Source organism: Passer montanus, unplaced genomic scaffold (genome assembly GCF_014805655.1).
Source record: "Passer montanus isolate IOZ18808 unplaced genomic scaffold, ASM1480565v1 scaffold109, whole genome shotgun sequence".
In the NCBI taxonomy this organism is placed as follows: Eukaryota; Metazoa; Chordata; class Aves; order Passeriformes; family Passeridae; genus Passer; species Passer montanus.
This window is the reverse complement of record NW_024357502.1, coordinates 2,465,034-2,478,188: the sequence shown is the minus strand read 5'-3', so window position 1 is coordinate 2,478,188 and position 13,155 is coordinate 2,465,034. Positions and strand designations below refer to the sequence as shown.

Sequence of the window (13,155 nt, the reverse complement as noted above, 5' to 3'; positions counted from 1 at the left end):
GGAGCATGGAAACCACCATGCCAGAGCTTTGCAGTCCCACTACCCTTCTTCATTTTAGTCAAAATACCCCTTCAAACTTTGCACAGAGAACTTCAGGGCAAGACCATCCTCTCTAGGCAAAACCACAACCACCTGAAGCTTAGGCTAAAATGCACCTCCTAACATTTCCCTCACCCTCAAATAACAATCCAGGTTCTGAAAGCCCCAAACACTTCAGCTTTTCCATCTGCAGTAGCCACACAGAAAGCAGGGAACACAAACTAATTCTGAATATTTGAGAAGAAACTTTGAATGTTCTTGTGCAGCACAACTGATATTTGCGACCACCTTGAGTCTGGCTGAAGCCCACATTGTGTTACTGCTGGTTTGGAGCTCACCACAGTGCAAAATGCCTCAAGTTCAACCAAGAAGCCATTTGAAATGCAGTAAATGGGCTTTCCTGCACCATCCCTGGAAGGATTTAAAGGTGCTTTAAAAGGAGTCTGGGCATTCCACAAGTGGATGAGGTCAGCGTGGCATGTAGGACACAAAAAACAAGACTGCCTCCCATTCAATACATCTGTACATAAATTTCAACATCACAGAAGCTTTACAGTTCAAAATGTAACCTCTCAAACTGCACCAAGAGCAGCCAGGAGCGAGGAGATCACCTTAAAGCTCCAGAAAGGTTCCCCAAGTGAGGAGCAATCCCATCCTGACCCCAGTCCAGAAAGGTTCCCCATCGCGTGCTATGGTAGAGACTCTGCTCTCCTGTATGTCCTCCCCCTGTGCTCCAGCTGCCTCAGCCTGGCAGGACACACACACATCTGCTCTGAAAACAGGTGAAATAAATCCCTGGGGCCCAGGGCACTGCCATGACCCACAGCTTGGCACGGAATGGGTCGTTAGAAGATTTGCACTTTCCGGCCCTCAACACCAAAGGATGCTTTTGTCCTGACAAAAATTATTCTGGCAGCATTTCCTGGGAATTCACAGCTGGCCAGGAGAAAAGCCTGCTCACCCTAAGTGCTACCGAGTCCTAGAGACACATCTGAGCATCAGAGAAACCAGCAGCACAAACAACCCAGGAACTACAGAGAATGTATTTGCATTCCTCTGGATTAAGATTGGACTGGAATGAGTAACAAACAAGTGACTTTGTTTTGGGTCTTGTAGATTTTCTCAAGCTCCCACAGATGGCTATACTGCAATAATATATTTAGGGCTGGGATATGTTGCAATAATATATTTGGGGCTGATTTTTGGTGCTCAGCTTGACTACATCACTCCATGTTCCATCTCTGAGGCTGCAATTCTATTTATATGCACCAACCCAGGCAGGACTGCTCCAGTCCCTTCTGGATACAGGAAAAAAAATTGCTTTACTCTTGTATTTTAATTCAAGCAACAAGAACACACCAAGACAGAGTGGAGGCCTTCATCCCATACCACCTTGCTGGGAAGGATTTGATTCCTGAACATTTCTGGTTTTCACACCAGAGCTCAGTGAACCTCGCTGCCATCATCCAGAGACAGCAGCGGAGCCGGGGGTGCCCTGGCTGAAGCCAAGCCCTTCTCCAGCCTCCAACAACATGAGCTGGCTTTGTTTTCCTCTGCCTGCTCACCACCATTTCCTGCTCAGTGCAGATGTCAAGATCAAACAAACACAGCCTCGGTGGCCTGGCCAGGCAGTGAAAACAAAGTGTCACCGGGACCGAGTGAATGCTCACGGCTTTGGTTCCCCTCCCCTCCTTTCCTGCATGTGTACCTTGCACAGAATCAAGGCTATGAACAGGCTGGGAAAACATCTGGGAAGAGGTGCCACTGTCCGCTGGCACTCAGGAAGCCCAGAGTTGGTGCCAGCAGGATAAGGCACTAACAGGACACATTTAAACAGCACAGAGAAAATATCAGCTTTCACTTCCTACTGAATTGCTCAACCAAAGTTTTGAGTGGGAGGAGGAGGAGGGAGCAGCAGTGAACCATCACCTCCTCAAAAACAGGCAGGGAAGAACAAAGATGAGCCTGTGGCCATGAGCTGCACTGGTGACAGGTTTTTAAATATGGGCTCTAAGAGGGTTAAGGGTAAAGTCTCTGCCTGCCAGCACTAGTGCCCTCCTGTGTCTGCAAACAGCTTTGGTCCCACCAGTGGGTACCCTGAACACCCCCAGGTGCAGCTGAAGCCAACATGAGCTAGCAAAGGAGTGTTGGTGTGACTTTATTACCATCATTCCTATAAATCCATCCCTTCACAAGTAAAAAGAGAATTCAACTGGTTCACTAATCACACGTAAAATCACAGAATGTGTTGGGTTGGAAGGGACCTTTAAGATCATCTCATTCCATTCCCTGCCATGGCAGGGACACCTCCCACTATCCCAGGGTGCTCCAAGCCCAATCCAGCCTGGCCTTGGACACTTCCAGGGATCCAGAAGCAGACACAGCTGCTCTGGGTACTCTGCCAGGGCCTCACCACCCTCCCAGGGAAGAATTTCTCCCTAATATCCAATCTAAACCTGCTTTCTGTCAGTAAGACCACTGCCCCTTATCTTACAGCATCTTCTCCTGTTCCCACTGCAATACTCTGAGGATTTACTTGCATATTCCTGAAAGTCTGGCAGACAAGGCCAGTGGGTGCTTCCTGCACTTTTAACCTGCATCCCACACCTCTGCTACGGGAGATCAGCTCTGGGCTACAGAAACTTTGTGAATATTTGCTAATTTTTTACAGAGCAGCTGAACATTCTTGAGGACCACCTGGAGACTGTCCCATGCCTCCAGGACAGGGCACTGACAGCACACACTCAGCAAAGCTCACAGAGTCAACAACTATCCCAGAAAACCTCTCCCTCACCAAGCTCTAAGCAGGATATTTAAAAGATGCAGGTGTTCTACAGAGAAAAAAACAGCCTCTGATTGCACAATCAAAGCACACAAGGCAATTAAGGATTCCCAGTGAAGTGAGAAAGTATCTCACTTCAAATTGCTCTGCAGTGTCAAATCTCTTGGAAAGCATTCCCTTGCAAGCCTGAGTGTCTTAAAAACAAGGAGTGTGCTTGGGTGTATCCTGAAGGATTTCAAAGGATAGCCCAAACTTTGGGATGCTGGACAACAGGTCATAAAAATCAAGGAATTGTCCAACTCTTCACTGGGATGAACAGAAATGCTGCCGCTCAGAAGGTTATTTCTGCTACCATGATTCACCTTCTCAAATACCTCCTGCCAATCCCTGTGGGGAGGGAGAGAAGTGTCAGAGGAATCTGTTAAACCCCAAGGGTCTCCAAGGAGATTTAGAATTTAGAAATGAGAAAACTAAGTGGCTGGAAAGGGCAGAGGAGCTTCAGGAAGGTGCTGGAGGCACTGCAGTCCTTGTACTGCCATTAAAGAAGGGTCTCAGAGCTCAGGGAAAACCAGGAAATCTCAACCCATCTTTCAACTCCCTTCCACAGAGTCTGAATAATGTGTCAAGGAATAAGGATTTTATATACTACATTTAAATTGGATTTTTTTTTTTTTGCCAGGACCATTCAAAACCAAACTGGAATCAGGAGGAAGCACTCACATCAATAACATAATGGTTTCTCCATTTGGTGAAAGTTTAGAAACCAATTCTGTCTCAACCAACAGAAATAAGAGCTGCTAAAAATTCTGCACACCCAGGTAAACTGCTGACAAAGGGCTGCCCCTGATTTTCTTTTTTTCCCTGAAGACTTTGAACACAGAACAAGCAAACATCACACATTTTTGCAGTCTTGTGCTTGCCTTTGACAAGGCAGCAAAGCAGAGATCTGCTCTGAAAAACACTGTTGCAAGACTTACCTTTAATAATGCCTTTGATGGCATCAAGCACAAATGTGATGGATATAAAAAGTGCAATTATTTCTTCTGTTGACCTGTGGAAAAAGCCCAGGAATTAATAGAGCTGCATTCAACTCTGTTCAAAGAAAAATCAGCATATTCATCAATTTACATGAAAATACTCCGATTTGAGTTAGGCTCCAACTTAGAGACAAACCCAGTAAATCAGAGAACTTCTTTCAAGCTGGAACAATAAGCCAAAATGATATTTTCCTCATCTCACAAAATACATTTTGCAGCAAGTTCATAATAAAGGAGCTTGTGGAATGTGTAATTTTTCCATTTGAAGAATAATCTGATCAAAATATGACTTCTTGAAAATAGCTACCTTTTAAAGAGCTTCATCAGGAGGCTGACATTAAAGAGGGAGTAGATCACAAGGAAGAAGCTGTTCCAGAGTCCAATCCAGGCATAGAAAGCACTGAAATCCAAGTTGTAGTCGTCACAGATTCCTTGGATCACTGCAAAAGTGAAGCATTCATGTGTCACAATCAACCCCTGTCACTGCCACCCAGTGATCCCCATCTGCTCCAGGCCAAAAAGAACCAATTTCAAGATTTCACCCCAATGCATTTATTATAGATACCATTAAATCCATACTCCTGCACTTCCACTGGATCAACAAACTGTTCTCCCCTTCCACCACGAGAAATGGGGAGAGACACTTGGATAAATACTCCCCCCATACTGCTCAAAGCATTTTTCCTTGGGATTGAGGCCACAAAAGCAACTGGAATTTGCTCTCGCTGATATTTTGGGATGCTGTTGAGCAAGGGATGTCACAGCTGCTCCTTCCAGCTGGTCATAGCCCATTCTCTGATTATCCCCACAGATAATGAGCTTGTTCCTTTGGTTCATTGAGATCAGCTTGCAGTGTCTGGAAAGCTGCTGATCATACTTTAAAACATTGATTAAAAAAATCCAAAACTTAACAAACCCAGAAAACTTTGTCTCAAGCTGGTTAAATGCAGTCACATGAGAACACCATTACTTAAACAGATTTCCGCACTGAAGCTGAAGAAATGCTTATTTTCATGAAGTTTTTTCTCTGCAAAATGATTTCTTCAGAAAAAAAAAGTCTGAACTAAACCAGGAGCTGGTCTCGATGATCCCTGTAGGTCCCTTCCAATTTAGGATATTCTGATTCTGATGGTGACAGAAAGGGGAGGAATTTGATTCAGGTTTCCAAAATCCCAGAATATCCTGAGCTGGAAGGGACTCCCCAGGATCATCCATCCAACTCCTGGCCCCACACAGGACACCCCAACAACCCCATGATGTGCCTGAGAGCCCTGTCCAAGCATTCCATGACTTCGTGCCCTGTAACTTCCCAGGGGAGCTTCACCTCCCTCTGGGGGGAGAACCTTTCCCTGACAGCAGCCATTAAACATCAATTTATCAAACAAACCCAACTCCAGCTCTACAAAGCTCTCACCGAAAGCCCCAACACCTCAATCCCCTGCTGCAGACTCACCATTGATGTAGAGGGCCAAGGGAGCTGTGGTCAGCAGCACCACCAGGGGCTGCCCTGAGAAGAGGGCGTAGAGCAGCCCTCCAATGCACTGCCCAAAAATCGTCTTCCGCACATCTGCAATTGGGGAGGATGGAAACAAAAACGGAATTGGGTCAATCCCTGCCTCAGCCAGGAGCACTCACAGGGCACAGAAACCAGCCATTAATGAGGAGAAGAAATGTTTAAAGAGTGCAGAGGTAACACACTCATAAATCAAAAAGTGACCTTTTATTCATACCCATAATTTAGGTTTCCAGCTGTTCAGCTAATTGATGGACTCTGGGATTTTTTGTGTGTATTGTTATATTTTATATATACATTTAAAATGTATTTATTTTATTTTAACACCTATAAGACATAACCAGTGCTTGTTGGAACTGTGACAGCAGCACAAACTGCTTCTACAACTGGGATAAAGGATGATGTTTAGCTTCAATAATGGCAATCAAATCCAAGTCAAAAGCACAGGAGCTTGTACCAAGAAAAATGTGCAAATAATTACATTAAGTCAGCATAATTCAAAATATAGTGGCATACATCTGTATCAGTCCAAGTCAGATGATAACATCCAAAGCAGTGTTCAATTTTTCTGGTTTTCAACAAAAGTAATGAACTTAATTAGAAAAAAAAAAATCCTTCAGTCATGATTTTGGGTTTGTTTTCCCCCCGGTAAAAAAAAAACGATCAGAACTTTCTGTGACAAGAATGACACTTGAAATGCACAAACTGGTAAGTTTAAGAAGTACAAAACCGATGAACTCACCAATAGCTCCTCGGGTATTTTCATCATTGAGGGATCCAAAGGCAATGGATGGAAGGAGGCAGGCAAAGTACAGAAAGATCATGGTTGTGATGTATTTCCCTATAGCTTTGTTGTTCCCAATAATACCTGGGGAAAACCACAACAAAAATCATGTTGGTGAAGCACTGAAAACCTTCTCACATCAGCCATAGGCACCGTGAGTTCATCTTGAGAAGCAGAAATTCAGTCCACCCTTTAAACATGTAACCAAACTGTTAGTGTTTGATGCTGCACAACCCACACTTTTCTGTTCATCTGGAACCAGAAGTAGCACCAAAATTGCCATCAGACATTTTTGACCTCATCAGAACACGAAATACAAGAAGCCTTTTGCTCAGTTTTGTCAGTCTGCAGAGCTTGGAAGAGGATCAAGGCAGAAACTGTAAGTTTAGGGTTCATAAACCCACACTCCTGCCTTTTTAACACCAACTTTTCAGGCATTCTGAACTGTGTCCATAATGAGCTTCACGACAATCTCTTGTCTTCCCTACTCTTGTCTTGGGCAGGAAAACACAAAGCACTTCATTTTTCCCTAGACAGAGATCTAAGGTTGTAGGTTTGAATCAATAATATGCTACCCTGAGCCAAAAAAATGGCAGTAGGACACAAAAACAAACAGCCCCAGAGGTCAGGAATGGCTACACAGAGATATAACAAGCCCTGCTGAAAGAACAGCTTCTCTCTTTTCCATCCACTCACCCCTCTCATCTCCATCGGAAAAAACACACCAGGCCAAAACACAAAGCAGCCAGAAAGAGAATTAAAGTGTCAGAATATGAATTTAAGAGCCTCTGAAGTAGCTTCCCTTCCCCTTCCTGTTTTCAGGCTGATGCTGATATGAGCTCACTGGGGATGCACAGGAGAAAGGATGAGATGACAGCAGTTGATGTTGCTCCAGGAGAACACAAGTTTTTCCACAGAATAGAGAGGATGCACTGGAGAAAGTTTCCTCAGCCTCCAGCCTGCCTGTGCCACCATCCTTGATGGTGCTGTTCCTCTGAGACAGCTGGAAGGGCTTGGATCTGCCTAATTCCCCTCTCTGGAAGGCTCCAGAGCAGAGAATTCCCACACAGGAATCTGCCCTGAGCTCCCAAATGTCCCATCGAAGCTTTTGCAGCATCAGTCTCTTGCTGAAAGAGGTAAAACCCAATAAGCTGGATCAGATAAAGGAGGGCTTGGTTTTTGAGGTTATTGGTGCCACACTGAAAATCTTTATCACCAGAATGAAAAGAACAAAAAAAATCTCTTAATGACTTTGGGATCTTATCTAACATCTGCTTTCTGCACCATTTGCAGGGCAGAGATAAGGATGGGAGGAGGATGTAAAAACCCAAAAATCAAAGGTGATGTGTAATGAACAGGCAGCCACATGAATAAAGGACACCTTGTGAGGTGCCTGCTTGCAGACAGGAGAGGAACAGCCACAAACAGCACTTCTGATGCTCAGCACCCTCAAACTCCAGGCTAAAACCTGACAAGAGACACCTCAAGCATGCAAATATGAGCTTGACCTTTTAGGAGTCATCAGACCAGCTGTTCCCAGGCAAATTCCTTTCCATTTATTGGGAAGATCCACAAACCACAGGTCACATTCCCCTGACCACTCCTGGCAACCCAAAGGGCCTGGAATTTAATTCTCACAGATGAAGACATCCTGTGATCCTGAGTCCAACAGCTGCAGGCTCCTGCCTTACATTCTAAACTGCTCAAAACCTTTAGAGAAAAGGAAGGATTTGGCAAGACAGACAGGGCTGAGGTGTGGTTCCATGAGTAGACAGTCACACCCTGGTTCAAAGGATTCTCTGTCACTCCAAAATATTGCTTTTTGGACAAGGGAGTCTTTCCAATATGAAAGGTCAGGGGCAACGATGCCTGGAAGCTTTGAAATGATTTCTGAAAGGACAACCAGGTCCAGAGAAGCAAATAATATCTTTTTTTAAATGGTTCAGGTAGTTAAACCACAGTAATGGAGGGCAGAAGGAAAAATCTTGAAAAGAACCACAAAAGCTCATTTTCAGTTTCAATCCTGGCAAAGGAGCCCTTGCTGGTCATGGAGGTCCTTATGCGTCAGGACATGGCCTCAAGCTGCACCAAGGGAGGTTCAGCTGAACATCAGGAGGAATTTCCTCATGGAAAGGGTTGTTAAACACTGGAATGGGCTGTCCAGAGAGGCAGTGAGTGCCCACCCCTGGAGCTGTCCAAGGAAGGACTGGAGGTGGCACTCAGTGCTCTGTGCTGGTGGCAAGGTGGGGACTGGGCACAGCTTGGGCTCAATCTTGGAGGTTTTTTCCAATTTCAGTGATTCTATGATTCGTCCTGGCTGGGTCCAAGACTTCCACACTTTCTTTAATCCATAATCAGACAGATAAGATGCTAGGATCAAGAATCCTTCTGGTGGGCAGCGAAATTCACTTTGTAATGGAGACAATAATTACACCAGATTAAACACACTCCTTCCCAAAGCTGATTGCTCACTCTTTAATTGCAGTCACGACCAAACATTGCCGCTCCTTGTACAGATCCACCTGCCACAGGCACCACAATCCAGCATTAACCACAATTTTACCTTTCTGCCTTTTTAAAGCCAACAACTGGTGAAACATTTTCAGGATGTTCTGAAGCCCAGGGACTGCCGTGGCTTCATTCAGAAGAAGGCGATCTGCATTATGATGGCATTTCATCTGTGACAGGCTCATAAAGCCACTGAAATATGTATCATTCCACCTGCACCATGGAAATTTATAGCATAAAAATCAACTCTTGGTCCAGCTGTGGAGTTTGAGTAGCTGATTATTACAGAAGCATTCCCCTGAAATTAAGGTATAGCTACACACTGGAATGGGGAGCAATTATGTTCATCAACGTGACAGTTCCATTTTACCTGCCTGGATTTCTGCAATGTCACAGTTTATAGAGACAAGGTTACAGTTTCAGGGGAAACTGCAGCAATTCTGGCCTCACTTTGCTTGAGATTCCACAAGCAATAATGTAATGACCAGCAGCTCTAAAAAATGGGTTTTCAGCTCCTGAAGTCTATTAATTGTGTATTTACTAAATCAAAATCACAAATGATGGACATTCTCTGAACTGCCTGTTAATGTTTCTTCCCAATTCTCTGAAATATCCTGAGCAAAGAAAGTTTAATTACACTGACCTGCAGCACAGCAGCAAGAATGTGTTTATTAAAGCCCTAATTAAAAAAAGAAAACCCAAAAACATTTTCATATGAAAAACACTGTTAAAACTCAGAATTACAAACTTCTCCTAATGCCCTCAAGCTGGGCTTTCATTTATGTGATGGTTGCTGGACTCTGCCCAATGTTGGGAAGATGAATCTTCCCTGAAGTCCTGTGAAGAGTAAATCACAGAACAAGTGGGACTAAGAACTCAACTGGAAAAGGAAATCCACTCAGGGAGTTTGGAGCAGAAGCCAAGCATATGTTGAGACCAGAGAGGCATGAAAAATCAGATCAAGGCTCAGTCCTTTCTCTTTCCATCTCACTTTCTTCAGCCCATTTCCCAAGAAATCCTGGGTTTCTTGGAAGGAAACATCCATCAACAAAACACGATGCTTTTATACATCTTTAGAATGTTCCCATCCACCAGCAACACAAAGGGACCCCAAAGCAACCCAGGTTGGATGTTTTGGGCAATTGTGACAAATTCAGGATGTTACACTTTGGTACTCAGGTGATATTCAGGGATGAAGGGCTGCAGAGTCATGCAGGAGCTCCCTCATATCTGATCTAGGGCAGGAGAGGCATGGAAGAGGAGGAAATCTGCAATTCCTTTATTTCTCTCCTTCCCCAGGAATGGAATCCTGACAGACAAGGTGGCCAAGGCAACCAGGCAGGTAAGCTGATGAGGATCTGGCACACACCAAAGCCAGTCCATGGTCAACAGCTCAGGGTTCAGATCAAGGTTTAAGCTCTGAGCTACCTCAGACAGCCAGCAAAACAAAAGTTCTCTTTCAAATCAAATTTCTCCTACACTTTCAAGCTTTCCATCTAAGTATGCCCACATTGCAGGGAGCTTTGGAGATCTCTCTCCTGCAAAACACCACAGCAAATCCCAAGGATGCTGCCAGCAGACGTCAGGAGCTGCTAAGGGACCCTCTGCAGGACCAAGGACAGGGAGAAATCCACACTTCCAGCAGAGCTATCCACCCACCACAGCCAGGTATCAAAGACACAGGCCCAGAAAAAACTGGGAGAAAGAGAATAAAACTCAGTTCTTCTCTTTTTCCTTCATTTTCCCTCCCCAGGAGGTGAAGGAATACGGATGTTTAAGAACACAGCATCAAAGCTCACCATAAAAATCTCAGGCACCTCACATTTCCCACTGGGCACTTCAGGCACTGCAATTGTCTTTGTTCCTCTGTGTTGTACCAGAAAATAACACTGAAGAATGAGGACAGAAGCTTTCAGGAGTTTCAGAAATCTTGTATCTGAGTCCAGGGAGAATCCCCTTTCACTCAAACCAGTCTCAATATAAAGAAATTTCTGGAAGCTCCAGTTTGAGGCTTAAAGAGTAATAAAATTGACACAGAAGTGCTTTGAGCCAATTTGACAGGATCAGGATGAAGTTCAGCCACATTGTTTTGTTTTTTTTTAAGATAGAATCCTACACACAAAGGTCACAGCCAAATGGATTAAGTTTAAAGAAAAACTACAGGAGTAGTTTTCCAGTTTAAAGGAAAACTACAGGATTCTCAGACTCAGAATAACCCAGTTCTTCATCTTCAGATGCTCCTGCTGGAAGACATCTATTAAAAGCCATCTTTATCACCAAAATCCTGGAAAAAAAAGTTTAGAAAACTCTTCCTTTGACCCATTCAGTAAAATGCACAAGACTTTGCCACAAAATGAAGTTGACAAGTTCCTAATCTGGAGTAAAAGGGAGAAAAAAAAGGAGAAAGACTTTTCCTTTAAGGATAATTTGTGCAGTGTGTGAAGAGGACCAATCCCACAAAACTCCAACTGGCCAAAGATTTGCTGGTCCTACAAAAAGCCTCATTATTTATCACCCTGCCCCTGATGGGTTTATCTGTCTAACCCCAAACCCCAGGATGCTCCTCAGGTTGAGGATTTAGAGACTCCAACCATTCAAAACCCAGCATTTGTAATTCAGAGCTCTTTGATGGTGCACATGTGGCTGTCTGGAGTGCAGATACTGGGATAGTTCAAATCCCTCATGTTCTGATGCACCCCTGCTTTGAGATGCTCCAGGAATTCCACATTCCTGATCACCTTCGGTCTCAGTGGTTTATGGCACATGCTTCATGCTCCATCTGCTTTTCATTTCAAGCAGTTCCTTAAAGAATTCATCCTAATTTCTGGTTTCTGGGAAGAAATGGCCATACTAACATACTGTACTTTTTTAGAAAATCCCCTTTTCCCCCATTTCCTATTGAAAGGGCACAACTGCTCCTACAGTGAGAACCTCCCATTTGAGCTGAAGTAGTTCTGGAGTTTCACCGGGCTCTTTTTCACTCTCCAGAAGCTGTATTACAAAACACTGACACTTTTTAACCTGTGGTTGCATTTTATCCCAATTTTATGCTCATTCTGTACATCAATGTGTGCAAAGCCTGCAGAGCTCACAGCCAAGAGCTCAGGGCTGAGGCAGCACCCACAGGGTCCACATGGATGCAGTCAGAGCCACAATATGGACTCTGAAGGGAGCTTCCAAGTCTGCTGACAGCCAGAATTGGCTGCAGGACCAAAATCTGATGTTTTTGTGCCTGCTGGGCTCAGACAGGCACAGCAGGTACTGCTCTGTCTTGAGGTGAACATGGGTCCCCACAAGGCACTTCTGCAGCAGTTCCTTTCTCAAGTGCTTCAATATCCCTTTATAATGAAAAATGAGCCTTTGACAGCTCTAGAAAGCAACAGCCAAAGGGATGAAGTGTCCAGATTAGGAGCTGAAGTGCCCTGCCAGACCTGATGCCAGTGATGCACACTCCAAAAATTAATGTTTCTGTTTTATCCAAATCCTTGCTGCTCCCCTGAAAATCAATTTATACCCCCTGTACACCCCAAAACACCCTCAAATCCCCAGAGAAATCAGCATTAGCCCTCTCATCACACTGAGTCTCCTGAAAATAGTTTCATCCCAGCAGTGCCAAAGCACCTGGAGAAAGCACCCAGCACTCAAGCCCTGTGCTAAGCCAAGATCTCATTCATGTTCATCTTCTGGCTGGAAGGGAGTGAGGACACACATCCACAGCCTTGGCCAGGCTTCTCTGAAGCTTAAGCTGCCTGTGGAAGGTGGCTTTGCAAGAGAAGACTGAAAATTGGGGTTTGGGAGGGCATCCTGGTTTTTTTATACCTAATTCAAGGAAGATCACCCTCGTCTCATGAGCCTTCACAGCACTGGTGCACTGAGGAAGGCAGGGACACACAGTTGAGCTAAGGTGAATTTAACAGCAGGAAGGGATAAATTTCTGATTTATCTGATAAATCTCCAAGGTTCTCCCTGCCTACACTTTAATTCTCCGTTTTATTTGAACTTTCTGGGTATGAGATTGAATATATCAACCAGCTCCCCAACAAGCTGCAGGAAACACAATTTGATGGCAGGCTGGGGCTCTGTAACCCCGCTTTGCCCTGAAGATTCCGCCCAGCCTTCAAGAAAGTGAAAGTCTGTCAGTGAAAAGGGAGAAAACAACTCTTAAAAACCCCCAAGGCCACTGTGGGAGCTGCATCAAGCTGAGGCTCACTATAAACACGGCGTGCTGCTCCTGTGATCTGGCGGCAGCGGACGAGCCGTATCCTGTTTTTCACAACACCGGGCTGAAGTTACTGCAGCTCACATTTTGTTTAAGCATTCTCAACTCCCACAGCATCACTATAATTAGTGTGGAGCCGGCTTGCAGAGGCAGCAGAAAGGGCCTATCAGGCCAGTGCTGAGTAATTAGATTGCAAGGAGTTGATCTGAGTCTACACACGGCAATAATCGATCCATTTAATCACTGCTTAATAAAAATTAAAATCCTCATCCG

The 13,155-nt window shown here is 44.6% G+C and overlaps 1 protein-coding gene across 5 annotated transcripts in view; it reads right to left on the bottom strand.

Annotated features, from left to right (window-relative positions):
* SLC4A11 (solute carrier family 4 member 11) overlaps positions 1-13,155 on the bottom strand; it is a 98,377-nt gene that overhangs the window by 21,658 nt on the left and 63,564 nt on the right. For all 5 annotated transcript variants that reach the window (XM_039723821.1, XM_039723814.1, XM_039723805.1 and 2 more), the window contains 4 exons: positions 6,114-6,239; positions 5,312-5,425; positions 4,166-4,298; positions 3,799-3,872 (listed from right to left, as the gene is read on the bottom strand). In XM_039723821.1, the coding sequence (XP_039579755.1) occupies positions 3,799-3,872; positions 4,166-4,298; positions 5,312-5,425; positions 6,114-6,239 (447 nt within the window). The remainder of the gene's footprint in view (positions 1-3,798; positions 3,873-4,165; positions 4,299-5,311; positions 5,426-6,113; positions 6,240-13,155) is intronic.